The 27,286-nt window shown below is 35.8% G+C and overlaps 1 protein-coding gene across 1 annotated transcript; it reads right to left on the bottom strand.

The window, feature by feature from the left end:
* Window positions 1–13,414: 13,414 nt before the first annotated feature.
* LOC143597733 (copper-transporting ATPase PAA2, chloroplastic-like) lies at window positions 13,415–23,664 on the bottom strand. Its single transcript, XM_077076147.1, has 17 exons — window positions 23,025–23,664; window positions 21,719–21,796; window positions 20,610–20,707; window positions 20,474–20,527; window positions 19,292–19,378; window positions 19,023–19,187; window positions 18,210–18,320; window positions 17,502–17,570; window positions 17,295–17,404; window positions 17,047–17,152; window positions 16,894–16,960; window positions 16,720–16,799; window positions 15,536–15,990; window positions 14,822–14,996; window positions 14,579–14,710; window positions 13,813–13,963; window positions 13,415–13,716 (listed from the first exon to the last, which is right to left on the bottom strand). The coding sequence occupies exons 1-17, from the start codon at window positions 23,662–23,664 to the stop codon at window positions 13,610–13,612; spliced, it is 2,685 nt and encodes an 894-aa protein (XP_076932262.1). The 3' UTR covers window positions 13,415–13,609.
* Between the last annotated feature and the right edge of the window lie 3,622 nt (window positions 23,665–27,286).

Below are 27,286 nucleotides of genomic sequence, written 5' to 3'. Positions count from 1 at the left end.
TGGTGACCCACATAGTGAGCTTCTTTATCTTTGATCATGTATGGCTATTGACAAACTATTCTTTGGCCTGAGGACACATCAACCTTTTTGACTTCGCGAGCCCAATCGTAGACCGCATCCTACAAGACAGTGGTATATGTGATGGATTCTGATTATTCTTGTTCTTTGGCTTGTCTTCGTAGTATTATTCCAAACTTAGATTTTGGCGTTTTTACTAACAAGGAGACCACCCACATAAAGCCTAACATGCATTTGCGTGTGCTTTTTTTAATAATATTATTCACAATTTGGAAACACACTTAGGCATGACAAGTAACCAAAAAGCTGTTTTAGAGTGTCAACGTGCGCCACATGCTCAAGATTTTCTTCTCGCTATCTCTATAGATGGGTTAGGCTAACATATGTCTCATGTGAAGTATCGTACAATCCTTAAGTATCGCCTTATCATTACTCTATTACTGGTTGATGAAATATGCCTTGTTTGTTGCAAGGCATATTTGGAATCCTATGAGGAGTATGTGTTACATTATAGAAAGCTCCACGGGTTCAAGTATCGACAAGATATGGTTAGGGATGTTTTATTTGGCATATTTAAGCGTGCCGGTATCTCTGTTAATGCGTGCCCAACTTTATCATTTATAACTAACCTTGCCCAAACATAATGGATGCGGGTAAAATAATGGTGGGTTATTGTAAAACTTAAAAGTTGTCATTTATTGTCAAATATGACCATACATAATAGGTCATAATTGAAGCTAACAATTAACGGTGTCTTTGTCAAACTTGGGTATTCTCTATAAAATTGGTCAAATTAGTCTTTTAAAATTTTAATATAGGTTTTATATGGTTTTTTTAGACATTTTTGTATAAATTTGTGTAAATGTTTTGATTTACCTATCATTATTGATATAATTTTGTATACATGTAACTTTTCTTTTATTTATATAATACTTATATAAGTATTTTTATAGAAAAAAATACAATAAGTTTAAATTTTCATTTTTTTATAATTTAATATTTACATTAAATTATTATTTTATTGGATTATTAAAGTTTAAAAAAAAAAAGAATTTCCCTCCTACCATTTCCCCAATTTTACCCACTACCCTCTTAATATTTTTGTTTATTAATAAATTTCCATGTGGTGTCAAATTATGAAAAACTTCGCAAGCTACGGGATAATAAAAAACTACAATTGTTCCTAGTTCTTGACCTTGGTGAAGGTTAAGGCCTTGGTAATAAAACTATTCAAATTGAAGAGATTTATGGTGCTTTTCATGGTTCTATAGACTGTTTCACACATGTATTGGGAGATCGATTACTTTTTTTTTTTTTTTTGGTTAATGGGGACAATTACAAAGGTAATATGTATTTTTGTTTCAAAGGCTTAAAACACTAAACCGACAATCAAATGTTTCTAAGTATTGTGTTTCATTTCGTTTTCTTGAATCCTATTTTGGACCAAGAAATAGTTTCTAGGGCCGCTCGTTGAACCGAACTTGTCTGGTTCAGCTCGCTTAAACGCTTAGCTCGCTTTCACTTGCTTACTTTAATAAGTGAGTTTTTCATAACCATATTTAATGATTTACTATACTTTTGGGGTGTAGCATGTCACGAATTTTATCTCGTTAGTTATGCATTTTTTTGCAATCCGATTCACATTGCATGTTGATTATGATATATACGTGTATTATGTTCAACGTGTTTATTGTTTTTATGGTGGATGATTTGCAAATGCAAACACATAATGGGAGGGTTCGACGGGACATAACTGCGCCGCTTAACTCTTTCAACTCCGGTTGTTATGCTTAGTGGTTCGCATTTCCCCTATTACTACGGCTTCGGCTAAAGGAACGGGAGAACGACATTACTTGCGTTCATTTACTTTATATTAGAATATTTGTTGCATAACGATTGTTGAATCGCTTTTACACACACACACACACGAATCTCGCATAGTGTTAGAATACCCCAGTTGTTGTATGGTCAATCTCTCCCTTTTAATGGCGAGTCTCGCATAGTGTTAGAATACCCGGTTGTTCTTTTATTAAGAAAGTTTTGATAGTTCATATTTATATTGACGTTCTTTTTATTATAGATGTATGCAATAGGGATTTATGTCTCATAGTATTCGAGCCTGATTTGCAGTTGCTGAATAAATGCTTTAGAGACTGAAATGATGTGGTACCGGGGTACAAATTAAGGACTGAAATTTTATTTATCAGAGGCTGATCATTAGTTCCTGTTGGTGCCAGACAATAGGGACTGATTTTTAGTTACTGAAACAACTATCTAGGACTAGGTACTCGTCACTGGCCGGGGACTGGCAAATCAGTCTTAGATAACCGTTAGGTGCTGATTTGGTAGTATTAGAGACTAATTTTTCAGTCTCGAAAACCAATCTTTTTTCTAGTGGGCCTCCATCACCTGCCATCATGCATGTCACATAACTGTTTTGATGGTGCCAAATGGGCGGGTCAAACACGACACGAGTATTCTTTTAGCACGGGTCATCAGTTTGTCAAAATACTTCTTGTCCAGATTTTGTAATATCTTAACTAGGGGTGTGCATATGCCGGTTTGGGGCTCAAATCAAACCAAAAACTCGGTTTTTGTGTTCTTAAAACCATTGATCAGTTTAGATTGGCTTCGGTTTCTGTTTTTCCATGTGGGTCGAAAAGAAAACTAGGTCCAAAATATGAACTTGGGACTAAAACATTGGGCTAAATCTTTTTGTTTGTTGATGATTGATTATAATAATTTGGGCTATAATATTTGCGTACTATTTAGTAAATTCTTATAAATAGTTTAAATTCAGAATTAAAAAAAAAATAAAGCTATATGCTCGGTGTGTACTATTTATATTAACGTTCTTTTTTATTATTGATGTATGCAATATCGTGGTCTCTTGCTAGTTTTAATGTTTTTAGCGGGTATGGATTCTCCTTCCTGTTAAAAAATTTATTCTTAATTATCGTTTGGCATGAAAATAAATTGTGAAAAATATTGGATATTCCATTTAAAGAGTTCAGTAAATGAATTTTCATATAATTTAGTCTTTACTTTTTTAATTGGAAGATTAACCAAGTGAAAATTTTATCAGGGGGTTATACTAATTACTTGCATCCCAAGATACACATTTCAAATAAATTTAAACGTTGGATGATTAAAAGTAAGTTTGTATGTCGGTCATTAAACTCTTCTCGCGAACTTACAAGTAGTCCATCATTGAGATTCCTTAAATACATTCACATAACCATTAGTTTCTTTAACAATAACAAGTTTCTACTCCACAGTCACTAAAAATACTTCGATTCAAAACCCTCCGCAGACCGAGAAGCGGTTGATCGTAAGAGTAAAGCTCAAGAAATATGATCCCAAAGTTGATGAGGTGCCGGTTCTTGATAAGGTTGAAACGGGTTTAAAGCCCGGAAGAAAGATCGAGGAGGTGGATTTGGGAAAGCAAATATCGGCTGATGAATCTGTGAAAGCACTAGGAATTGGACAATCGGACGAGAAACATGGACCGGGTTTGAAAACGGGAAGAAGCGGCTGAACGATAATGCTGGTGATGCTATTTGGAAGATGAGAACATGAAGAAAAAGAGAAGAGTTCAACTGTTATCGTATGATGAACAAATCATTTTGGCGGTTTCACGTCCAGAATTTAAGCCGCCACTCAAACGGCAAATTAGAAAAAGATGGTAGACTGCATTGGTTTTAATATCTACTTGGCATGTTTTTTTGTAATCAAACGATTCAAGTATTCTATTAGTTTGTTAACGTCTAATTGAGATTTGCATGTTTATTTTTTCAGAATATTTGTTAATGTGGGTCATTAATTTGAAACCATGACAAATGTGGCTAACAAGTCCAGTTGGAATTTGTTTCTATTTCAATCGATTCCAGTCCTTAGGTTTAATAATATATGTAAAACTCGGTTTCTAGTTCGGGCAGGGTATTTTTTTTTTTTTTTTTTTACTGGAAGCACCCCTAGCCACACTTGATTGAAACATGTAGGATAGATTTTAAAATTTTGTTTTAAGAAAATTGTCATTAATTAGCTATATATTTATGGTCACAGGAATATATTTTAAATTTTGGTGGAAGATTTGAAAAGTAAAAAAAAGTTAGTGCAAGACAGAGTGATAACAGTTAGTCCGAAGGAGTTAGTGCAAGATAGAGTGACAACAGTTAATCCAGTGTGTCAACAATGATATGTATAGATGACACACTAATAAAAGTTCGTATTAAAGTTTAGAGTTAATGACACCCCTTGTGAAAGTTGGTTCCCAACTTAGATAAAGTACATCAATGGTACCGTATCCGATAGTCTAAAATTTGTGACATATGATCTTTAATCCCTCCTACCAGTGTGATTTGTATAACGATAAAAAAAAAGGTTGCAATGGCGAAAACAAGTATTTACTTTTTCTAAACGTCTCAAACCGGTTCTTAAAACTATCCAAGTTCCAAATCAGTTTCACACACAAATACTCCAAACCGCCGGTTTGTCACTTCCAAACAAGTTCACACCAAACCGATATTGATATCGGTTCTTGTTCCTGAATTAGTTTTTGTTCACCTCCACCTATAATACACCCTTTATATAGCAAGTTGATGCAAGTGTTCTTAACCGAGTTCGTCGCTGTCCTTTATCAAGAGCCATAGAGCAAAGTTAGCCATACGACAATGCCACCATAAAACAGCCACCAATGTTTGACTGATCAAAAACCTTTATAATACACATACAGATACAATTCACTTTTCCCATTTACTTCCATTTTCAAACTACCCTCTAACCTTACCTCCATGTACACATACAAGAATTCACTTTTTTTGGTTCTTTTTTCATGAAAATACTCTTTTTTTTAACGAGTTATGGTTTCAAAAAACGCGTATACCACCCTGTTTTTTTTTTATTAATGAAGCACAACGCGTAGCAGGCCGGGCTGGGGCTCAGAGTAGTCGAGGCCTTCTTCCTCCAAGAGGTATCTTTGGACCGCAACTGGAAGCCGAGCAGGAGTGCGGATCCCTTTGGTGTGGTGGCCCGTTCCAACACAAATGTAGACTTGCAGCCGCTGATCGGTTGACCTGGCTATGTTTCTAAGTGTCATGAGGTCTCGTTTTAGGACGTGAATGGCTTCGTTCACATGCAGCCCGTGAAGATCGATTATCCTTTCTTGTCCTCTTCCATTGCCTTGCCAATCCAAACTCGTGGAATTCCTGTTGAAACAAACAGATGGAACGGTCACGCATATAAAATGTCAAAAACCGTTACTACCTGCTTGACCAAAAAAAAAAACATCAACCCAATAGAACCGGACCCTGAATGCCCAAAATGACATGTAAGAGGTCAAATACAGGTTGCGCTTGAAACTAGGCGTGTAAACAAGCCAAGCCACCCAGAGCTACTCGAGGTCGGTTAGCTAAAAGCTAGAATCGATCGAAGCTTAAACCAGCTAAGCCCAGCCTCAAGCCTAAACATAAGCTTGTTTTATAAATGAGCCCGAGCCTTGCTTATCATGCTTGAGTTAGCTCACGAACCTATTATTTATACACTTTTAATTTAATATATTAAATATATTTATAAAATTATTATTATATAAAAAAATAACCAATGTATATGTTACACTACAAATAAAAAATACAGTTCTAAATACACACACACACGCACACCAATAGGAATGAGCTATGGGGGAAAGTTAAGGGGGCCAGTGGAAAATTAATACAAGTGACTAAAGTGTAATATAGAGGTAGTATAAGTAATAGGAATAAGGCGTGTTAGTAGGTAGGATTGAGTTTGTTCGTTGTTAGGGCTACGATGTATGGAGAGAGGGCATACCCCTGGATTATCGGATTATCGTGTAACCTCTTCTTTGCGTTTTAGTAATACAATCATTCTATCTCTTTGTTCCTATTTTCATCTCTAAATTCTATCAATCACAATCAGAAACATTTCAATTCCTGTCACACACACACACACAAAAATTATTAATGTATGTAAATTAACCAATATCTAATCAACGAGTCAAGCTCAAACAAGGTCGGCCTTAAAAAACTACTCACAAGCCAAGGTCGAACTTTAGAAAGAGAGCTTGAGCTCTTGTAAGTTAAACGAGCCAGGCTTAAGGCTAGACGATCTCGGGCTTGACCAAACATTTGTTACCAAAGGCAGGTCATGTTGACATGCAAAACAACTATTTGCCTATTCTAAAAACTCAAAATTACTAAAACATTGATTATGAATTCAAAAAAAACTTATTACAACAATGATCTAATTTTGATTATGGAAACACCTTTGTTGGTTATTTTACTTAGTAACCCTTTTAAAAACAATTCAAAAGGTCGCATGCATTAAAAACAGACTTCATGCAACTTTCAAAATGTTTGACCTATCTGACATGTGACATGAAAGCCCATTACAACAATTGGCATGGCGCGTGCATCAATTTTTGTTAAAACTTAAAAGCATATAAATTTCTAGAAATAATTCAGAATGATAGAATAATAAACTTATCAATTAATTAATCATAAGTCAATAAACACAAATAATCACATTTGCAAACTTGCTCATCAAATTCAAAACCCGAACATTAATAAACACAGCTCCAGACTCCTTCGCAATGGCTTTAGCCAGCATCGCCTTCCCGGTTCCAGGCCCCTTTGAGAATGTTGAGATGGTGAATGCTAATCGATGAAGATGAATCTGCAAATCAGAAAACGTAAGGATCCACTATGAATCGGCTAAGATGATTCCAAGGCATTAGAAAGATATTCTGGAATTGTGAACAGGGACGTTGGAGTATAGGACATTAGGGAAGGGAAAGGCATTAGGGGTTAGAACGGTGAAGGAACGGGTTATTTGATATCCGGGTTTGGAGGATCCAAGTGAGGCCCATTTGACTTGCGAAATTTTTTTTAAAATACCTAAATTGATGAGAGGTCATTATTTTTAAATGAAGCAATTTGGTGGTACAAGAGGGGGTGGGAAGCGACGTGAGGCCTCCAATTGTAATATTTCGGATTTTTCAAACCCGTATTCGTGTTCGTTTAACCCGGCCCGAAACATTTTTAGATCTTTATTATTATTGAAAATTAAATGTTTATAACTAATTAGGTTTCATATGTTCCATTTAGGCCCTCCATGTTTTATATATTGATTATTCCTTATTTATATCATAACAAGTTCAATGAGTGACCAAATAACAAACTTTAAGGATCAAAATGTAAAAAAAGGAAGTTTCTCCCTCCGATGGCCGGAGCGTCGCGCGGCGCGGTGGGGTCCCTGCACAGTTTGATTGTTCGATCTCGTTTCCTAGTTCGTTTTTTGGCCCGAAATCATTTATTTTGGGACATAATCGAGTAAATTAAGCCCCAAGAAATCCCCCAAAGCCTAGATGCAAGACCATATTCATTACCTCTTGTTCAAGAATGAAATTTACTGATTATATTATTGATTTGATTATTAAAAATATATTCGGTTTCCTTAAACGAGTAAACTAACCAAATTGGTTCGTTTTTGCATATATTATATAAACAAGTCACCTATAATCTGTCATAAACTTTATCCTAACCCTAATAGACCTCCTCCAGCCATCCTACCTTCTGTTCATCCCCAAATTCTTCATTTTTTGCTAATTTGTTGAAGATACAAGTTTGTTCGTTTCATTTTACTTATAATTTGACCTTCGACTCATCTTCTTGATCGATTCTTTCACTTTCCGGGTAAGTTCCAAACTATAAAATTGTTCATGCATATTCCCTAGTCAATAACCTTCAATAATTTCGGTGGTTGAAGGGTGTTGACTGGTCAATTCGCTTAAAACTCGTTAAAGGACAAAACAGTCAACAAGTTTGACTTTAGTTTTCTCATACTTCTGATCGGATTCAACGTTCGGTCCAGAAAACTTTTATTCTCGTAATGAAATTTTAAGGCTACTGACCAAAACCCAACTTTCGACTCACTGTCGGATTCTGATTAGTACCAGCTCGCTTAAATGTTTAATTTAACATAACTAGAGTTCTACCCATTCGTTTGGATTGATTCCAGCGGCATTAAGTTCGTTTTTATTTATATTATCATATCCCAAAGTTTCATGTTCTGATTGTTATCTCGTCCGATGCGTTAGTGGACGACTCGTTTAAATCGTAGTCGTTTTTCATATTTATTAATCACTTGCCTTTCATCTAAGGTGAGTTGTATCATTTCCCTATTTTAGTAAGTTTTCTAAACGTTTTAGGGACATATGCGTAATTCATATATATACATACACACACACACACACACACACACACATAATATATATACATATCTCAAACAATAGCAAATGTATACATGTGTGTGATTGATCAAATATACCTGTTATGTGTTTACTTATTTATGTACACATTCTCATTCGGAGAGGTCCATCATATTCCCTTGTATAGGGTTCTCACGCTATTGACCAACGCCCGATTCGCTTGGCAACGGTCTTATTATTATTTGCTCATGGGTGATTTACCGACGCCCGATTCGCTTGGCAATAGTTAATCGACAACTTATTTGCTCATGTTTTGATTCATTTACCGCATTTATTACGATTTTCTTATTTCTTTTATCTATTATATTAACATTATTTTTAGTGTCAAAACTGGTGATAAACTCACTCAACATGTGTTGTTGACAAAATCTGTTTTCTACGTATAGGCAGGTTGCTATTGAATTGAAGTCGAAGTATGGACACATAGAAAGACCTTAGGATTTTAATGAAGATAAATATTATTCAAATCTTGATTGGATTACATGTATTATACTATTGGTTTGTATTTTGAATATTTGTGCATTGTATTTGAAGATAATTAACTTAATAGATATTGTCACATATTATTTATGATAGTATCTTCGAGCTATGAGCAATCGGCTCACGCCCAAGCATTTCCGTCTTAAGTTGGGGTGCGACACCAATCGTGGGCAATTATATAGATAGATAGATAGATAGATAGATAATTAAATTTATTAAAGAAAAAATTACAAATTTTGTTCTTTTGAATTACATAAATTATGGAATGGGTCCTTTTTTAAAATGAGTTTCACTATTCGTCCTTTATTTGCATGTTTGCCATGGTTTTCGTCCTTTAAGTTAACGCCCGTTAACTCATCCCGTTAAGTATCCCCGTGTGCATAAAACGAGATGGGCATAATGGTCTTTTCCCCTTCCCCTCCTCTTTCCTCCTCCTGCTATTATCTCTTTAAAACATCCATATGAAATACACATTTTATAACATCAATCAAACAATTATTAAACCCTAATCCCGAAATTCTTCTAATCAAAACGTCGATCGAAGCCATGGATGACTACGATGAACCACCTCCTCGATTCTTCATCAGAGAATGACGCCAGCTTCGACGAAGTAAACTCCGGCAACCTATACCGACGAAGTAACCACCTCCTCGATTCTTCATCCTGGTATCGAAAAACGTTGACGCCAGCTCCGGCGACCCAGTACCGGAAAACTGAAAGAGACAATTGGGTATTTGAGATTTCAACGAACTGAAATCAAAACTTGGAATTGACAGAACAAAATCAATAGACGAATAACTCTTGGAAGGTAAAGTTAAGTTCTTGATAGCCAATTGAGCCTATCTCGGCCGTCATACCCACCCAACCAAAACCCCAAACACAACCCCAATCCAAAGAGGCAAAACCAAATTCACAAGTTCCAGAAACACATTCCATACATACAGAAACCCAATTGCATCCAGGGTAAAACCCCAATCCCAATTTACTCGTAAAGAGTTAGGGTTTATGAATGTTGGTGAGAATGGAAGATAAGAAGATAAATAAAGATGACAGAAAGATTGGATAAGAATCGAAAACGGTAGATGTCTGGGGGCTCGGTTAGCTGATTGCAGGAATAAAGACAAATTTCTCTGACTGTCACCGTTGTGGTGGGTTAATCTCCGGCAGCCAGGTGGTGGTTGTTGATCGGATTAAAGATTAGAAGTTTGGGAAGCTTGTCTTCAAAGGTGAGTGATTATGATTATGATTATGATTTTATGAATAATATGAGTTTGGTTGAATTATTTATCGTGTTCCACGTTTCTATTCAAAGTTCAGGAGGTTGAAAGGAAGGGGAAGGGAAAAGACCATTACGCCCATCACGTTTTATGCACATGGGGATACTTAACGGGATGAGTTAACGGGTGTTAGCTTAAAGGACGAAAACCATGGCAAATATGCAAATAAAGGACGAAGAATGAAACTCATTTTGAAAAAAGACCCATTCCATAATTTATGTAATTCAAAAGGACAAAATTGGTAATTTTTTCTTTATTAAATTTAATATTTTGGATGATCAGAGTATTCGAAAAATCACAGAATTGCTATCCGAATCCGAATTTTCGGATATCCGAAATTTCGGATAGTTCATATTCGGATTTTCGAATATGGATTTGAATTCGGATATTTTTAACACCCCAAAATTATAAATACAATGCACTTTTCCATTTACTTATATTTCCAAACTACCCTCTAACACTTCCCATGTATACATACAAGAATTTCACTTTTTTGGTTTTTTTTTTCAATGAAAATATTTTTTAAGACAAGTTATGGTTTCAAAACACGTATACCACCCTAGTTTTTATTAATAAAGCAAAACGCATTGCAGCAAAGTGATTCTAATGACTTGATTTTTGTTAATTGAAAATTCAAACGTCTGAATTAAAACACTGTTTCGTTTCTGGATTACGGTTTAAAGATTAGTTTTACATCACTCAACTCGTATCTTTTTTTCAGATCAAATTAAAGCCCCAAAGAATTGGTTGAAACTCGGGGAAAAACTAAATGACGTTAAGGGTTTTTTTAACGAAGGTCCATTGAGACAAAAATAATTGAAAGGTTGGACCACTGGTAGTGAATAGTGATTTTTAAATGTGATATCAGTATTAGTTAATACACAAAAGGTGAGATTATTTATTTTCAATCTTCATTTAATTAATTAAACATGAAAGGTTGCATAAAAACACTTCATTTTTGTTGGACCTTGTTTTGTTTGTTTACTTTGTTTAGGCACCTAAAAAACTTACAATCTACCTATACTATTAAAGCAAAAAAACTCTTTCACATGTCATTCAATTAGAGTAGCAAACTAATACTGTATTAGATGGTTCACTAATGCAAGATTCTCATTAACTTTTGTTTAACTCTAAATATTGGGTCGTAGGCCATTTGTAATGTAACCCATTGGGCCGGCCTTTTTATGGCCCATTAATGGAAAACCCTAGGAGGAATGGGTTCCATATATAAGGGACACTATTCTCATTCCTCCTTATACTTCTTAGAAACTTTCTCTCTCTAGCTTCATCTATCTTTCTCTATGGTTTATGCTTAAACACAATCTGAGAGAGTGATTACAGTGAATTCTGCTCATGACTATATCACGGATTGATCCAAAACTTTGTTGGAAGATCCATCCAGAAACCTACAATTGGTATCAGAGCTTTAGCTCAACTTTCAGGGTTTTTGGATCTTTCTTTTTGGATTTTGATCGTATTGTTTTGTAGATTTGAGTTTGGTTTCGTTTTTATTGCTAGATCTAGTGTGTTTTGGATATTGTTCTTGCTTGATATGGACTAGATCTAAGATTGTTTTCTTAGCATTTTGGGTTTGAGAACTAGATTTAAATAGGGGAAAATGTTTGACTTCTTGTGGGTAGTTGAAGGAAAAAGTTTGTGATTTGGAACCTAGAAATCGTGTATTTTCAAACCTGATGACGTTTTTGAGTTTCTGAGTAGTTTGTGATTTTGGCTCGTAAAAGGCTGCTCTAAAAGCTGCTCACCAAACACCCGTTTCATAAAGTAGCTCGCCAAATGCTTATTTTATAAAACTGCTCGTCACCACCTATTCTATAAAGTTGCTCGCCAATTTCCCGTTCTATAGTGTTGCTCGCCATTTCCTGCTCTATAGTGTTGTTCGCAATTTTCTACTCTATAAAGCTGCTCGCAAAGCCACTTGTTTTAACCAGAATTTTGTTTTACAAGTGACCAAAACATGGCTTGGGAAGCAGAGATGTTGAAACATTTCCTGCTGACGGACAACAAGTCCGGATCAAACAACAACCCTCCCAAACTCATAAGCATAAAGATAACACCGTATATTATTTTATTAGCCTAGATCCATAACAGTCTAACGTTTTGAACTTCAAAAAAAACATCAAATTTGTATACCCGCATCATGTATTAAATAACGGTCAACTATATGAATAGTAGGTGAGCAACCATAGATTGATATATAAAAGCTGCATCATGTATAAAAGCTAAAGAAAGATGATCCGACAGTTCCGGCTATTCATGATCAAAAAGTTGGTGAGGTTTTGAAACCAGTTCTTGATGTTTTTGATGAAACGTTAATCAAGAAGATTGAGAACGTAAGTTCATCTGCGAAAGCCCTAAAGGAAACAGGAATTTGAAGATCGGTTAGTGTTCCTGACAAGAAACTGGGATCCAAAGAAACAGGGTTGAAAACCGAAAGAAAGATGGATTTGGGAAAGCGAATGATTGATGATGGTATCGAAGAAAAGCTTAAAACGGTAATTTAAAACGTGAAGAAGTCTTATGCGGAAGATGAAAACATGAAAAAGAGGAGAAAAATCCAAGTGTTATCATTTGATGAAGTCACCAATTTAGGGCTACACTCAAAATAAGCCACTCAAAAAGCAAATTAGAGGAAGATGGTAGGGTGGATTATTAACTGGTTTGTACATTTATTATATAACCAATTAAACATGATTCAAGTGTTATATTAGTATCGTGTTCTAATTCAGATTTATATTAATGTTGTTTTCCAGAATGTTTGTTAATCCTGGTACTTTAGAAATCATATATTCTTGGTATGTATCTCTTTGAATCGATTGTTTGTGGTTTTTAAAAAATGACCAACAAGTCCCAACCCCGACCCTAGCTGGTCCGGTCCCTAGATTTAATAACATGTCAAATTCGATTCCTGTTCAGGCTCTGGTTTTTCTACCGGAAGTACACACCCTAGCCACACTTGTTGAAACAATTTGTTTAAAGAAATTTCTATGCTGTTTTTTTAATGAAAAGGTGTTGCAATTAACCTGATGTTGGTTATTTACGAAGTTTGTACAAATAGAATGATAACAGTTAACCGATGTTATGTCAATTAAATTTATATATTTGCTTTCATTAATTCAATTAGTCGTGGTTTTAAGAATTGGCTGATTAATATTTAAAACCCAACTAAAAATTGACGATACTTTTTTAAATAATAATATTGTAGAATTGTAAAAACTAACCAAGAATGCACGAAGTTATTACAACACACATGTACTTGTTGCCGCTCTTATTTCCGACATAAATAGAAACACACATTTATTAGCATGTTGCATAAAATACCCGCGCATCCGCCTCTTGTCGTTCTTGCAAGATCAAATGTGTTACAATGTGAATCTTATTTCATGACAACCAATCATATACCATAACAGTTGATACCAATAGCATACATACATTGATACAAAAACTATTACGTCTTTGCCTAGCCGTTTAATTTCCTCTAGTTACATGGGTGCCACATCACACCAATAAATTATCAAAAGATAGAAGAGCCTCACTTGAGTATGGCAGTTTTCTTTTTCAGTTTTTGGTGGGACCCATGAAGTTGTAAAAGTAGAGAGTTGCTGACAACAAATATTGAGCTAAAAGCCATCAATCCACCTATTTATTAAAACAAAGGTTTACACTTCCGTTAATCATCATATAACTAAAATTTATATAAACAAATAAACTTTTATGAATAGAACTGTGAATCACCTGAAAGTGAAGGTGTCATTGCAAAATCAAAATGAGGAAGAAGAACACCGGCTGCAACCGGGATTGCGACGAGGTTATATGCAACAGCCCAACATAAATTCTGGTTAACTTTTGACATTGTTGCTTTTGCAAGGTCAAGTGCCTCCACCACCTGCCATCATTCATACATGTCACATAACCAAGAATTCGGTTTTTGGGTTTTTGAAAACCATTCGGTTTATATTGGGTTCGGTTTCGGTTTTTCCATTTGGGGTCGGAAAGAAAACTAGGTCCAAAATAATGAACTTGGGACTAAAACATTGGGCCTAAATCTTTTTGTTTGTTGATGATTGATTATAATAATTTGGGCTATACTATTTGCGTACTATTTAGTAAATTCTTATAAATACTTCAAATTCAGAATTAAAAAAAATAAAGCTATAAACTCTGTGAGGTTTGACTTTTCGGTTTTAATTATATGCAAAACCAAAACCGAACGGAATGTTCAGTTTTAAGAAAACATAAAACCAAATTGTCAGTTTTTGTTCGGCTTTGGTTTATTCCACTAAGGATTGGATTTTTCGGTTTCAAGCACACCTCTAATTTTAACGCATAACTAGTATCCAGCTATTTTTTATTCAACCTGCTAGATATAAAACATAAACAGCCTCAGCTGACCAGTTCATAAGTAAACAGGGTCAATATTGACCCCGTCATTAGAACCAAAAAGACAGTACCTGAAATGTTATCTAGTGCACCGGAAGGCCATTTATGTAAAAATGCTTACTTGTGAAAGTTTGTTCCCGAGAAGAATAATGGATGCTGCATTAGAGGCGGCATTTTCTTGTCCTTCAACTTGCAAAGCAATTCCAACATCAGCTAGAGCCAAAGAAGGTGCATCATTAATCCCATCCCCGACCTATAATAATAATATTAATAGTAGCAATTATCGGTTGGTTAATGAATAATAATAATAATAATAATAATAATAATAATAATAATAATAATAATAATAATAATAATAATTTACCATCGCCACACGGTGACCCGAGTTTTGCAGAGATGAGATGGCACCAGATTTTTGTTGTGGAGTTAAGGATGCATTGATGAGATGAGTGTCTATGCCAACTGCCTTTGCTACACTTGCAACTGCCTCTTCCCTGTCTCCTGATAACAGGATTGTTTCAATCTTCTTCTCATGCAGCCTTCAAATAGTAACAAGCAAACATCCCAATAAAATATGTTAATCTAGAATCAAGCCGAGCTTAAACATGCTTGAGCCTAAAGATAAGCTTGTTAAATAAACAAGCCTGAGCCAGATCTTCACTTATCAAGCTGGCTAACGAGCCTATTAATATAATTCTTTATAATATATTAAATATTTTTAATAATTACTATTTTATACAACTATGATTAAAAGAACTAAACATATATCATGTTATATATAAAATTATATTTAAAACATATATAGAAAGAATAATTATAATTATAAATGTATATAAATTGATTAAAACTTTGAGCATGAAAAATTACACTCACAAGCTGAGCTCAAGCCCCTTGTAATTTAAACAAAAACGAGCTTTAGCTCAGTTCGGCTCGTTTACACCGCTATAAATGACTTGGTTATGACTAATAAATGTTAAACGTGGTGATCATGTTGAAAATGAAAGGATGTTTGTAAAGGATAATCGTTTGGGAAATAGATGTACCTGTAACATAAAATAAACAAAATAAGAAATAGTACCTTTTTACGGTAGACTCGGCATCATGGCGCAAATTATCAGATATTCCAATAGCACCAATGATTCCCTCACCTTCCCGACCAACAAAAACAACAGTCTGAGAATAATCCGATGATGAACGACCATCGGATGATTTTTGCATCACATCTTTCTCCAAATTCATAATATCAGAAATGTTTTTTCTGTGTTGGAAACGTTCATGAACCCATTTCATAGATCCAACGGCCATCAACTGCCCATCAACTTCAGCCAAAGTCCCAAAACCCGGTTCTGCTAGCTGCCTACTTGTAACTGGAATATCAATATTTAATGATTCGGCTTTTGCTATAATGGCCTTTGCAATGGGATGTGATGCTGTTTTTTCTACTGCAGCTGCCAGTTGGAGAATCTCGGTTTCTGCATGAGTGAAAGATGCAACACCAGAAACCTCGGGTTTTCCTTCCGTTAGAGTCCCGGTCTGGTAATTGTGGATGAGAAATTGAGAAGACACGTCAGCAAAATGGGTCGTGCGATTAAATGGGTCAAAGGATTAAACATATAAGGTTAGATTGAGTTGACCCATAACAAGAATGGTATACATTTCAGATTTGTTAGCGTGTGGAAAACCAAAAAAACCGAACTGAAACCAAATTAACAGGCAATCGAACCAACGTAACTTAGCCATACAAAAAAACCCAACAGTTCGGTTTTGTGTTTTCTAAAACTGAATTTTGCGGTTTGGTTTCGATTTTGTATATATTGAAAAGCGAATAACTGAAAAAACCATTTATTTTTTAGTGTTTGTTGTTGAATTTATGGATTATAACTTCTATTTTTGGATGTTAATTAAGTTATAGAGAGACTAACAAATGGTGTATCCCAAAATATATAGGCTCAAATATGTAATAATTAATTATTCATAAACTAGCAAAAACTTGAGGTGAAAATTAATTGTTTTGTAGCCAACTTTTTTTGGCTCAAAAATTTCAAGCCCATACGGCAAAACCGAAACCAAACTGAACCTGTCGCGAAAACCAAAAACCGATAAACCAAAAGTTTTTTTCAGTTTTTGGTTCTCTTTGAGCCTAAAAGTGACACCTATGTAAATATAATTCAGACCCGTTTAATTTTAAGCTATTTTTTATTTTACTCATTTGACCCGTAAGAGATAGTGCGAATCAATCTAGCAGCCATTATAATCAAATACCTTGTCTAGAGTAATAGTGTCTATGTTTGCCAAGCGTTCCAACACATCACCTCCTCTAATAAGAAGTCCTTGTTTAGCTCCTGACACATATCAATAGCAAAAAATATAAGAAATTTAAGCGATACAATGTAAAGTGAATCGTTAAAATGATAATTTATTTATTCCTTTATTTACCTAGTGAGGTTCCAACAAGAATTGCAGTTGGTGTTGCAAGCCCTAGTGCACATGGGCAAGAGACAACCTAAAAAGTATTTAGGGACAATTACAGATGCTTATTTAAAATAGCTTGGAAAGTATAAACAGACGAAATTACAAGATTGTCCTCACCAAGACATCAGTGGAAAGCTTTAAGCTCAAAAGTAGAGGGTTTCCGTCAGGGCCAGAAATGTCATTAAGCAGCATATCAGGGAAAACATGAACCCCAGCATAGTACCTTAATAAAAAAGCAGAAAACAACATCACAATTAGTGGTAAATAAATAGAAAATATGTTCCAAATGTTTCAATACACTACTTAATATATGCATCAGTAACATATACTTGCAATATTATGGTAAAAGATACATAAGTAGTTACCAGAAGGCAAATGTTGCTGCAGATAAGGTCATAACACTGTAGACAAATGGGCCAGCAATCGAGTCTGCAAGCCTTTGTATAGGTGCTTCACGACCTTGAGCATCCTCTACCTAAATTATTTTATACCAAAATTTTATTATTAAAATAACATAACTTTTGCAACCTTTGTTATGGAAACAAATATTAATATTGAAACAAAATACTAACCATTTTAACAATCTTTGTTATTGTTGAGTTGGAGCCTGTGGAAGAAGCTTCAATTTTCAGTGGACCATCCTGAAAGACAATCAAGCATGGTCATGGTCCTGTAAATGACCCTAAACAAGGTCATGATCCTGTAAACGAACCGAACCGAACGTTTAGTGAACAGTTCTTGAACCGTTCAGCACAAAGTGAGCACATGTCTCGTTCGTTCATTTATGTTCGTGGGCGTTCGTCTATTTTCGTTGTTTTGCGTTTGTTAAAATATTCATTTAGATTTTTTGATCCATGACAAATTAGTCTAGTTATAATAACTTTTTAGACCCAACACATTGTTCTTCACATCACTTTTAACTGGTTTTAGCTAAGTTATGTTCGTTCATCTATGTTCAGTTACATTCGTGAACTGTTCATTTATACTCTTAATGAACAAACATAAACAAACACGAACAAGAAAACCCTCTTAGTTTAATTGTTCGTGTTTTGATTGTTTGTTCAGTTAAAATTAAACAAATGAACACGGACATACCCCGTTCGTGTTCGTTTACTGTTTACAAACCTACTTCGCTATAATAAGTCATGTTATGGAAAACATAATACCACACATATTTAAATCCCAAAGAGTAATCTTGTATATCATGTGAAGATAAAACTTAAGAGTGTGGTATTTCTGCATGCTTAAGGTTAATAACTAAACAAGTTGCCACATCATACCCAGTTTATTGTTCCAGCCGAGACTAAAAGGCCATCTACCTTAAACACAGGAAGCGACTCGCCTGTTAGCATGGACTCATCCACAACACTTCTTCCCGCAACAACTTTTCCCTGCAAAACTAAAGCAATCTTACAAAATGCACACCAGGAATTTTTTTTTTAAAGGGGACAGATCCCCGGCAAACATTTCAATAAAAATAAAAGAAAAAAAAAATGGGTTAATTTTCTCGACAATATAGCTGTTAAGATGATTATGCTACTATAGCATGTGTTAGATGTGAATAAAAAATTATAGGTGGCAATCATGACCCAAATAATGGGTTAATTTGGGCAAAACTAAATTCTATATGGGTCACCTTATATTAGTCAACAGATCAAAATGAGTCACCTTAAATTAGTCAACAGGTCAAATTGGGTCATCTCAAATTAGTCAATGGGTCAAAACAAGTAACTGTTATAAAACTTCTTCACTTGAAAAAAAGGACCAAATGGGTTAGCACCGCCCATGACCATTGTTTGTGTTCACCTACTTTTCACCGTGGCCGCCGCCAACCGCTACTCCACCTCTGTCGTCACGGCCACCGGCACACACATCATTGTCTCCTTCCCCACAAACAGCCGCCACCACCACCGGAATGGGGTGGGCGTGATGGGGTGGGGACCCTTTTTCTAAACAGCTCATTTTGACTCAGGGTGGAGGTGGATGGGTACCCTTTTTTTTCTAAAACAACACATTCTGACCCGGGTTGATGTGGGGTGGAGCAGGGGTTAGATATGAATAACAATGTTTCACTTGAAGTTAATAGAACTTACATCAACAGGAATCGTTTCTCCGGGCAAAACCAATACCAAATCTCCAACTCGAACGTCATCGGTAGGGACTTCAATGCAAATTGAATCAGAGCTTAATATGCTGCCGTCTGTAACATTACTTTCAGATGAAGAAATTACTAGCCTTGACTGTGTGGATATTAGTGACTGCAGACATTGTATGCAACATGTTTGTTATCAGCTAATACTTTTCTGAAATATTATAAAAAATTTCCAAATATGTAATCTTATATTTTGAAAGATAAACATACTAATAATTCATTCATGTCACTAGATGCCCTAAGCCTTGCCCTTTCTTCGAGCGAACGTCCCAATAAAACAAAACCAAGAAGCATGACCTGCATGCTAAATGAGAGTGCCCGTTCAAGATAATATTATCATTAAACAAAGGTAATGAGCAATTAATATGTGACTATAAGTACAAAAAGGTCATATTGAGAAGAAAACTAAAGGTGGCAACATGAACAGATTGGGTAAGTGGAGCATCATGCACATTTGGTTCAAGTGTGTAACTTTGGGTGTCAGTCAAAATTGTTTAGGCTGGGTCGACTCTATCCAGATAGGCCTGCAAATGAACCGAACGTTCAGTGAACTTGAACCGTTCGGCAGGAAGTTCGTTTATTTAGTAAACGAACGGATAAGAACAAAAGAATCTGTTCATTAAGTTAAGCGAATGAACATGAACACATCTCTCATTCGTTCATATATGTCTATGACTGTTCATTCATGTTCATTTGTTTACATCCATTTATATTTGTTAGTTCATTCACGTTTGTTTATGTGTGTTCGTTTACTTTCGTTAATATATTCGTTAAAAAATTATGGCCCGTTACAGCTTCATTTAGTAACTTTTTAGGCCCAATACATTGTTTTTCAGATCACTTTTAACTGATTCTAGCTCAGTTATGTCCATTCATATATGTACAATTTCGTGAGCCGTTCTTATATACTGTTAATGAATGAACGAATGCGAACAAGAAAACCCTGCTCGTTTAATTGTTCATTTTCGATAGTTTGCTATGTTAAAATTAAATAAACAAGCACGAACATGCTCCGTTTGTGTTCGTCCGGTTCGTTTACAAGCCTATGTCTGGGCGTCCACAAAAATTTTACTTTTTAGTATAGTTAGTTACTTAGTGTGTCAATTATAATCAACAAAATGATTGGATTATCAAAACTTAACTCAGTTTTTCATAAGATCTATTTTAGGAGGTTTTATGAATTAAAAACACTCCCCGACCTACTTTCAATCTGTTACTCATTCGACCCATTACTTTTTTATCTAATTTATTTTATTTTACAGTTGGATGTTATTTCATAACTTGCATATTTGAGTTTACCAGCTTGACCAGCTAAAAATACAACATAACCTAACCAATCAAATTATATGTAAGCCACCTCTAAAGAGAATCAATAAGTTACGGTATACACACCGGCTCATCAAAGAATGTTGCATCCCATCCAAGCTCAGGGTTAAGAAGTGAGATCTAAAAGATGGGGAGCATATTAGTACTATGAAATGTGTAATGTATATAAAATTAACAGCAATTATATGTAATAAATGCTCACTGCACTTATCATAAATGCTGCAATGGATCCGAATCCAACAAGAGAGTTCATGTTTGGAGATCCCTTCAAGAACGCCTTAAGACCGTCTGAAAGCAAATCTGAGAAAGAATGAAAGATACAATATCACGTGATTAGCTAAATGTGTGACCCTGAGCAACATCAGCATAAAATTTAAAAGAAAATAATGTTCTATTTTGTTTTTTGGATGTTCATAACAATTGCACTACAGCAAAAAGGACACCATTGACTTATTATATGTGATTTCTCCATAGTTTATAGTTTTATACACATGCATGGAAATGATAACTTGATGTCACATATGTAAGTGAATAGTTCAAGCATAAGTGTTTTGACTGTGTTAAATAGCACAAAATTCCATTTAAACAAGTGTACAGAAATTAGAATATATATATATATATATATAAAGAAATGTATGCTTGTAAATGATAGAATAACAATCAACAAAGACTGAAGAAGGACCATACTTAAAAGTATGGAGATTTAGGCAATTTGTCGACGAAGATAAATATGGGCTTTTAACTATTAGTACTGTGGGTAGATTTTTGCTAATCACACTTGTATACTTGAAACTTGAGCAGGCTTCAAATGTGACTCAACTTATATCTGCTTTAAATTTGTATATATGTGAGAATATAATAATCCAATCCGTCAATTGTGACATATTTAAATATATGTGATTCATTAGAATGTAATTTACTAGGTTCTCTAAGTTAAATCGTAATGCGAAAGGATTTCTCTATCTTTTGGTAAAAAAAAATAAGTTTCCCGGGCCTTATCCTGTCTCATACCTTCAACCTGTTCAGTTAATTTACATGTTAAATATCTAATCCTCCTTAAATCAGTTGTTTCAAGATTGCTTAATGAGCAATATACAATAACTTATCATTCATGAAAGTACATGTCTTACATATATAGTGTCTTAGCAATATACAATAACTTATATGATCATCAACTTACATTACAAAAACTGTCATAATCCACAATACTGACAAATAGTGCTACGATTGAAGCAAACATTTGTATATTTTAAAGAAGAAACTTGGAGCAAAACCAAAAACAGCTAGCAAAATTGAAAAGTTATAACAAACCTCTTCCAGGTCCCAACAAAGCACCAACAGCCAAACTTCCTTTAAAATAGGAGTTGTGAAGTAACTCCATTAATGCACCTGTAAAACACCAAAAGTTAAAGAATTTCAGGTAGTTAAATGAAAAATGCTATACTAAAAAGTAACTCTATAAGATGTCAAGATCTAGCTATATTTATTAATGGAAACTTTCCTCAGTGTTGTAAAAATCGGTTTTAGGTTGCGATTTTCACTGATTACTCACTGAATCGTTGGGCTGCCGATGCGATTTCAACTAATCAGCCAAAAAATCACTAATCGGTCAAAGGCAATCAAAATCACTCAATTTTCGGTCAAAACCGGTCAAAGTCAGTCAAAATTGGTCAAAATCTTTGTATCTGAAGAATTATTATACTTATTAACCCAAATCGATTAATAAGTTCGAAAAATTATATATAAAATTTTGAAAAATTTTGTGTGTGTATAAAGTTTGAAAAATTACATATAAAACTCCAATAGCAAGTTTTGCAACACTGAGTTTCCTTGTTTAAATAATTTAAGCGTTTGTTTAAAGTCAATTTCATAATTATTCAATTGATTTCAGTTTTCCAAAGTTTCCTAAACCTAACGAAACTAGATTTACACTCTTATAGGTTTGATGTAATAATATAATGTTCTATACACTTAATACAAAGTCATATCAATTATTAAGATCTCCTACTAGATTGCACATGCTAGATTCACAACTTAGGAAGACAATTCATGATAAAACCAGAAGCAATTGATTATGTTTACATTTAATAATTGTTTACGTTTGAGTTAAACTATGTGAACAGTAATTATGTGAACTTAATATGTAACTTAAAACACTGCTTGAAAGTCACTTTTCATAATTATTCAATCTGTTTTCAAAATTTTGCTCTCATCCTACCAAAATTAGATTTACTACCAAAACTAGATTAACTCTTCTATAGGTTCAATGCAATTCTATACACCGAATATTATAAACACTAGAGAATTATCAGTTTCCAACCTACGGTTTCAATCGGTTCCAAACTGGTTATTACATAATTGGTTTCAAACCGGTTCGGTTCGGCTCGTGTCGGTTAACCTGTTTTATTGCCCACCTCTATATCGCCCAACTGGCGCCTAGTAATGTTTACAACACTGCTTAAAAGTCAATTTCAATATTATTCTCACAACCTACCAAAATTAGGTTAATCTAACATCCTATACACTTAACATTTTACAAAACCTAAAAAACTACACAAATCCATTATCATCATCTTCACCTACTAAATTCTACTGAAATCAGCAACTAATCAATTACCATGACCGATATGAACCCCTATCGAATGCGCGATATGCGAAGCGTGCGATCCATAGCACAACGCCACCAGCGTCCACGCAAACACGACTCGATTCCGGCTCGCAACCATCAACGCCTCTTTCTTCGCCACCGTCTCCTTCCACTTCCTCACCTTCTCCTCTATCCCTATCCCCGGCACTCTCCTCTTACTCGGAAATCCACACTCCGTTAACCTCCTACCTAACTCCTCCGCCACATTCACACCGTTAACAGCCACGTCAGCAGTTAAGTTTAACCTAACCGCTGCGGTTTCCGTCAGCATGTTGACTACCACGGATTCAACTCGCGCGTCGGAGGAGAGGATTGATTTCACGCGTGAGACGCACGCGCCGCTCATCATCCCGGTGACGTCTAGTAGAACTGGTTTTTCTTCCGGTGAGGTTTGGTGTGAGGTTTGTGAAGGTGAGTTGATAACTGAATTTGTGATGACGTGGAAGTTAGGTGGGTGTTTGTGGAGGATGCGTGGTGGTGGACGGAAAAGGTAGGCATAACGGCGTTTGAAGTTAACGGAATGGGGTGAGATGAGTGGTGGTTTGGAGTTAACGGTGGTGGATGGAGGGTGGTGAAGTGGGAGAGAGATGTGGAGGAGATCTGTTGTCATTGCTGTGTGTAATGTAAGAGAGAGAGAGAGAGAGAGAGATGAGATTCATAAAGGTATTTTGTGGTCGTTAAAATGTAAGTTTCATTTTCGATCCTTACACTTTTCGTTTATTTAATGTTAACCCTTTTTCGTGAGTAGATGCTGATCGCCCTTCTATGATATGTCCAAAAAACGGAACGTGTTGCAGATTCATCTTCTTATTTGAATCCAGATTTTAATATCCCGTTTTAATGTTTATCTAGTTTTCATGTTTTTTGTTTTCGTTTGATATAACTAGGTGTTATGATTTATTGTTAAGTTAGCTTTTGTTTAAGTTTATTGAGTTCGTGGAACTTCGGTTTAATTTATCGTCTTTTGATTAATAATTAGTTTCTTGAGTCACTGATTGCTTCCAAAACTGCATCAGAACGTGGTGACTCAGTGCACCTGCCCTAGGATGAAATCCATAGTTGTGAAAACTGAAAACCCTCTGGCTCAACCCGAACAAAATGTTCCAAGTGAAACTTGAACTCATGACTTCTCATAAGAAAAAGTCATGGGAATAATGTTGGAACAATTTGTCTTTGGTTATTTTTTTTATTAAAGATGCAGTTTATGATATATCATCATGAAGTATCGATCAAAACTATTTTAAGTGTAGGAGAAAACAAGAATTTGTGTGTCGAGTTCATTGTTGAATTGATAATAATCATAATATGATGGAAGATGGAATATTTGTGAACTTGAATGGTAAATTTGATCTCTTAGATTGTAAGTTTTTTTTTCATGCGCAACTATTCTTTCGTATGATCCGTGGAGTAATCCATTTAAAAACAAAACTAATTACAATATATTGACAAGTATACGAGCAACAAGATGCACTGTAACTCCTTTTTTGTATAGCAAAAGCAATCTAAAAGATTGTAGTTAAAACAATAAGTTTTTTGTATCTCTATTAGTTTATAGAAAACTACAGTAATGATTAGTTTTACCAGCTAGAATGAAAATTACTACGAGATGTGCTTCTTTAATTTAGTTTGTGAGGTCGAGTTTTTTAAGTCGAATGGGAAATGACTTTATAACGATTCTTACATTCGTTTCTTAAAGATGATGACTTTATGAATGATTTTACCTTTGTTTATAAAAGAGAACTAATTAACAAGTCGAAATAAATAAAAGTCCTCTTGCTATTTGATAAGAAGATTGGGGGGTTGAAGTGAAACTTTCGGTATGGCCAATTTGACAAGGGTTATCACGTGGGCAATTGATAGGAGAGGCAGTCATGATCAATAAGAGGTCCATATTTTATTACAAAATGGATAAAGGCACCTCATTTTTCTCGTTGATATAATTTTAATATTCTTTTAACACGGTATCATTTTAATATTTAAAGGTTAGGTAGATCTTCCTTGTGATGTATCAAAATTTGTGGATTCGATACAACCACCGTTGCCCGCAATTTTTCATACGATTTGCATTCGTGATTTGAACAAGTGTACAAGTTTAAGTAAAAAGTAAGATATTTTATCATGCCTCATAGACGTGCATAATTTTTCACTTAAAACCTTAAAATGATTTAATTAAAAACATAGTTATTGTTTTATTTAGTTTTTTTTTTCAAGTGAATTGGTAAATTTAATTGGTTGGAAACTGAAGAAACACAGAGTCGAACTGGATAGTCCGATTGGGTATTTTCCCATATGTGAGTATACTGAAGTGCTATGAGAACAGATCCAAGCTAATGCCTGCAAAACAGAACACCGTTGAGTCTCGTTACGGGAAGGACAGAGTGGGGGGTCTTCCAGTAACCACTCTCCGGCGTGAGAATCAATACTGTATCTTAATCAGAAATAATACGAGTACCGGTATATTGCGTAAGGCGTGAGAGTGTGAATACCTCGAAGAGATGATCTTCGTATTTATAGCCGAAGGTGGAGGGAAGGTGATTGGTGGAGTTGTCACTATCAAGTTATTCATTCTCTGCCTGAATGGACACGTGTCGGGCCTTTATTGGATGTGACAGTCTGGACCCGTTTATGGTGTAGCCATTATCTGTGCACGTCGTGGGATGACCATTACGTGTTCAGGTGTCATCTTTCCATTGGCCGATGTTGCTATCAGGAGTTTTTGAGGGAATCTTCTAGAAGTAGTCAGTAACAACCGCTCTTCCATATCACGTGGGGATTATACGTATGATGAGTCCCTTGAGTTATTTGTGGATTCCTTCCGCGGATGCTTGCATGATCGTTCGTGGGTTATGACGGAGTTCCATGAAGTGTCTTGGATTGTGGATGGCTTTACCAATCCACTTGTTCCTTGCGCGGATGTCATTTGGCGATCCGCGGGTTGATTGATGGATCCGTGGGTGGCGGATGTCTTTGACGATCCGCAGGTCGGATAAGGGATCCGTGGGTAGCCTTGCTACCCTCCCTCTATAAGTCCCCCCAGTCCATTGTTGCTTCCGTGAGTCGATGTCGCGGGTGGAAGTATGGACTTTGTCTTTTGTCGCAGGTTGCAACTACTAGTCCTTAGGATTCCTGTTGCTTTTGAACTGGGGTACTGTTTAGGCGTCTGCGATGTGACGTCTCCTGTCTGAGTCGTGTCAGGAGTGGTGCTCGAGGTTGGTGCACGAGATTGTAGGCGGCATGTTTAAAATCATTTTGTTTTGACAGTTCCCGCCCATCTTGTCACCGCTTGGTTGGTTGCTTGCTGAGGCTGAACTGTCTCCCTCTCTCTTCGCATTAATTGCGATGTGTATATATAGGGGAGGCCATTTCATTTTTCGATTTACTTGCAAAAAAATTATTCTCTGAGCCTATCCATCTTCTCTTCATCTTCTTCTGAGTTTATATTTACTCCGATCAGTCATGGCTGGTGGTAAGAAGGGTAGCAAGGCCAAGGACGGAAAGAAGGATTCATCTAAGGGGTTGATAGAGAATATATGTATCAACTGGAAGTCGTCTGATTTCCAGGATATTGTCAACCTTTATGGGTTGGCGCTAGAGTGGGGGCCAGAACTTCCCTCTTCTGGTTCTACGGCTGACCGGCCTCCGGCCGGGAAGATTGCTTTGTATGGTGAGTCATTCACCACAGGCAATTTCCGGTTGCCTATCACCAGGTTTTTTGGTGATTTCTTGGTTGCTACTGGGATTCATATTTCCCAGTTGCATCCGTTCGGGGTCATGAGGCTTCGACACTTCGAGTTTTGTTGCCGGGCCCTTGAGATATAGCCTACGGTGGATCGCTTTCTTGCGATCTACAAAATTCAAACCCGCGGCAGCTGGTTTAGCTTCGCCGTCCAGGGGAAGGCGATCGGGACTAAGCCCCTGAGGAGTGCTCATTAATGGAATAATAAGTTTTTGTGGGTCAATACGGACGTTATTCCGCTAGCCATGACTTGCCGCTCACTGACCACCAAATTTTCCCTCCTTGCTGCCGACACGGAGGGTCAGGAGTGGTTCCAGAAGTTGACGCGGACTCCTACTCCGATGGGTCTGATCCCTGAGTCCGTGTTGGTCCAGGTGCGGATGAGCCGCCTTTGGCCATATCCTGCGGAGCAGCCATACTTCTCCCGGGACGACGGACGTAAGTTTCTCTTCTACTGTGCCTGTTAGTGTTTTTTATGCTTTCCTTATGTTTGTTC

This window comes from Bidens hawaiensis, unplaced genomic scaffold (assembly GCF_021521415.1).
Source record: "Bidens hawaiensis isolate Kalapana, Puna unplaced genomic scaffold, B.hawaiensis_p1.1 tig00048953_1, whole genome shotgun sequence".
In the NCBI taxonomy this organism is placed as follows: Eukaryota; Viridiplantae; Streptophyta; class Magnoliopsida; order Asterales; family Asteraceae; genus Bidens; species Bidens hawaiensis.
Note: the sequence above shows the minus strand (reverse complement) of the source record. Positions and strands in the feature narration are given on the sequence as shown.

Coding starts and splice junctions, on each gene's coding strand:
- LOC143597733 (XM_077076147.1), bottom strand. CDS start 23,664: ATGACAACAGATCTCCTCCACATCTCTCTCCCACTTCACCACCCTCCA. Junction 16,800..16,893: donor TCTTGTTGGAACCTCACTAG/GTAAATAAAGGA, acceptor GATATGTGTCAG/GAGCTAAACAAGGACTTCTT. Junction 14,997..15,535: donor GCCGAGTCTACCGTAAAAAG/GTACTATTTCTT, acceptor TACTATTTGAAG/GCTGCATGAGAAGAAGATTG.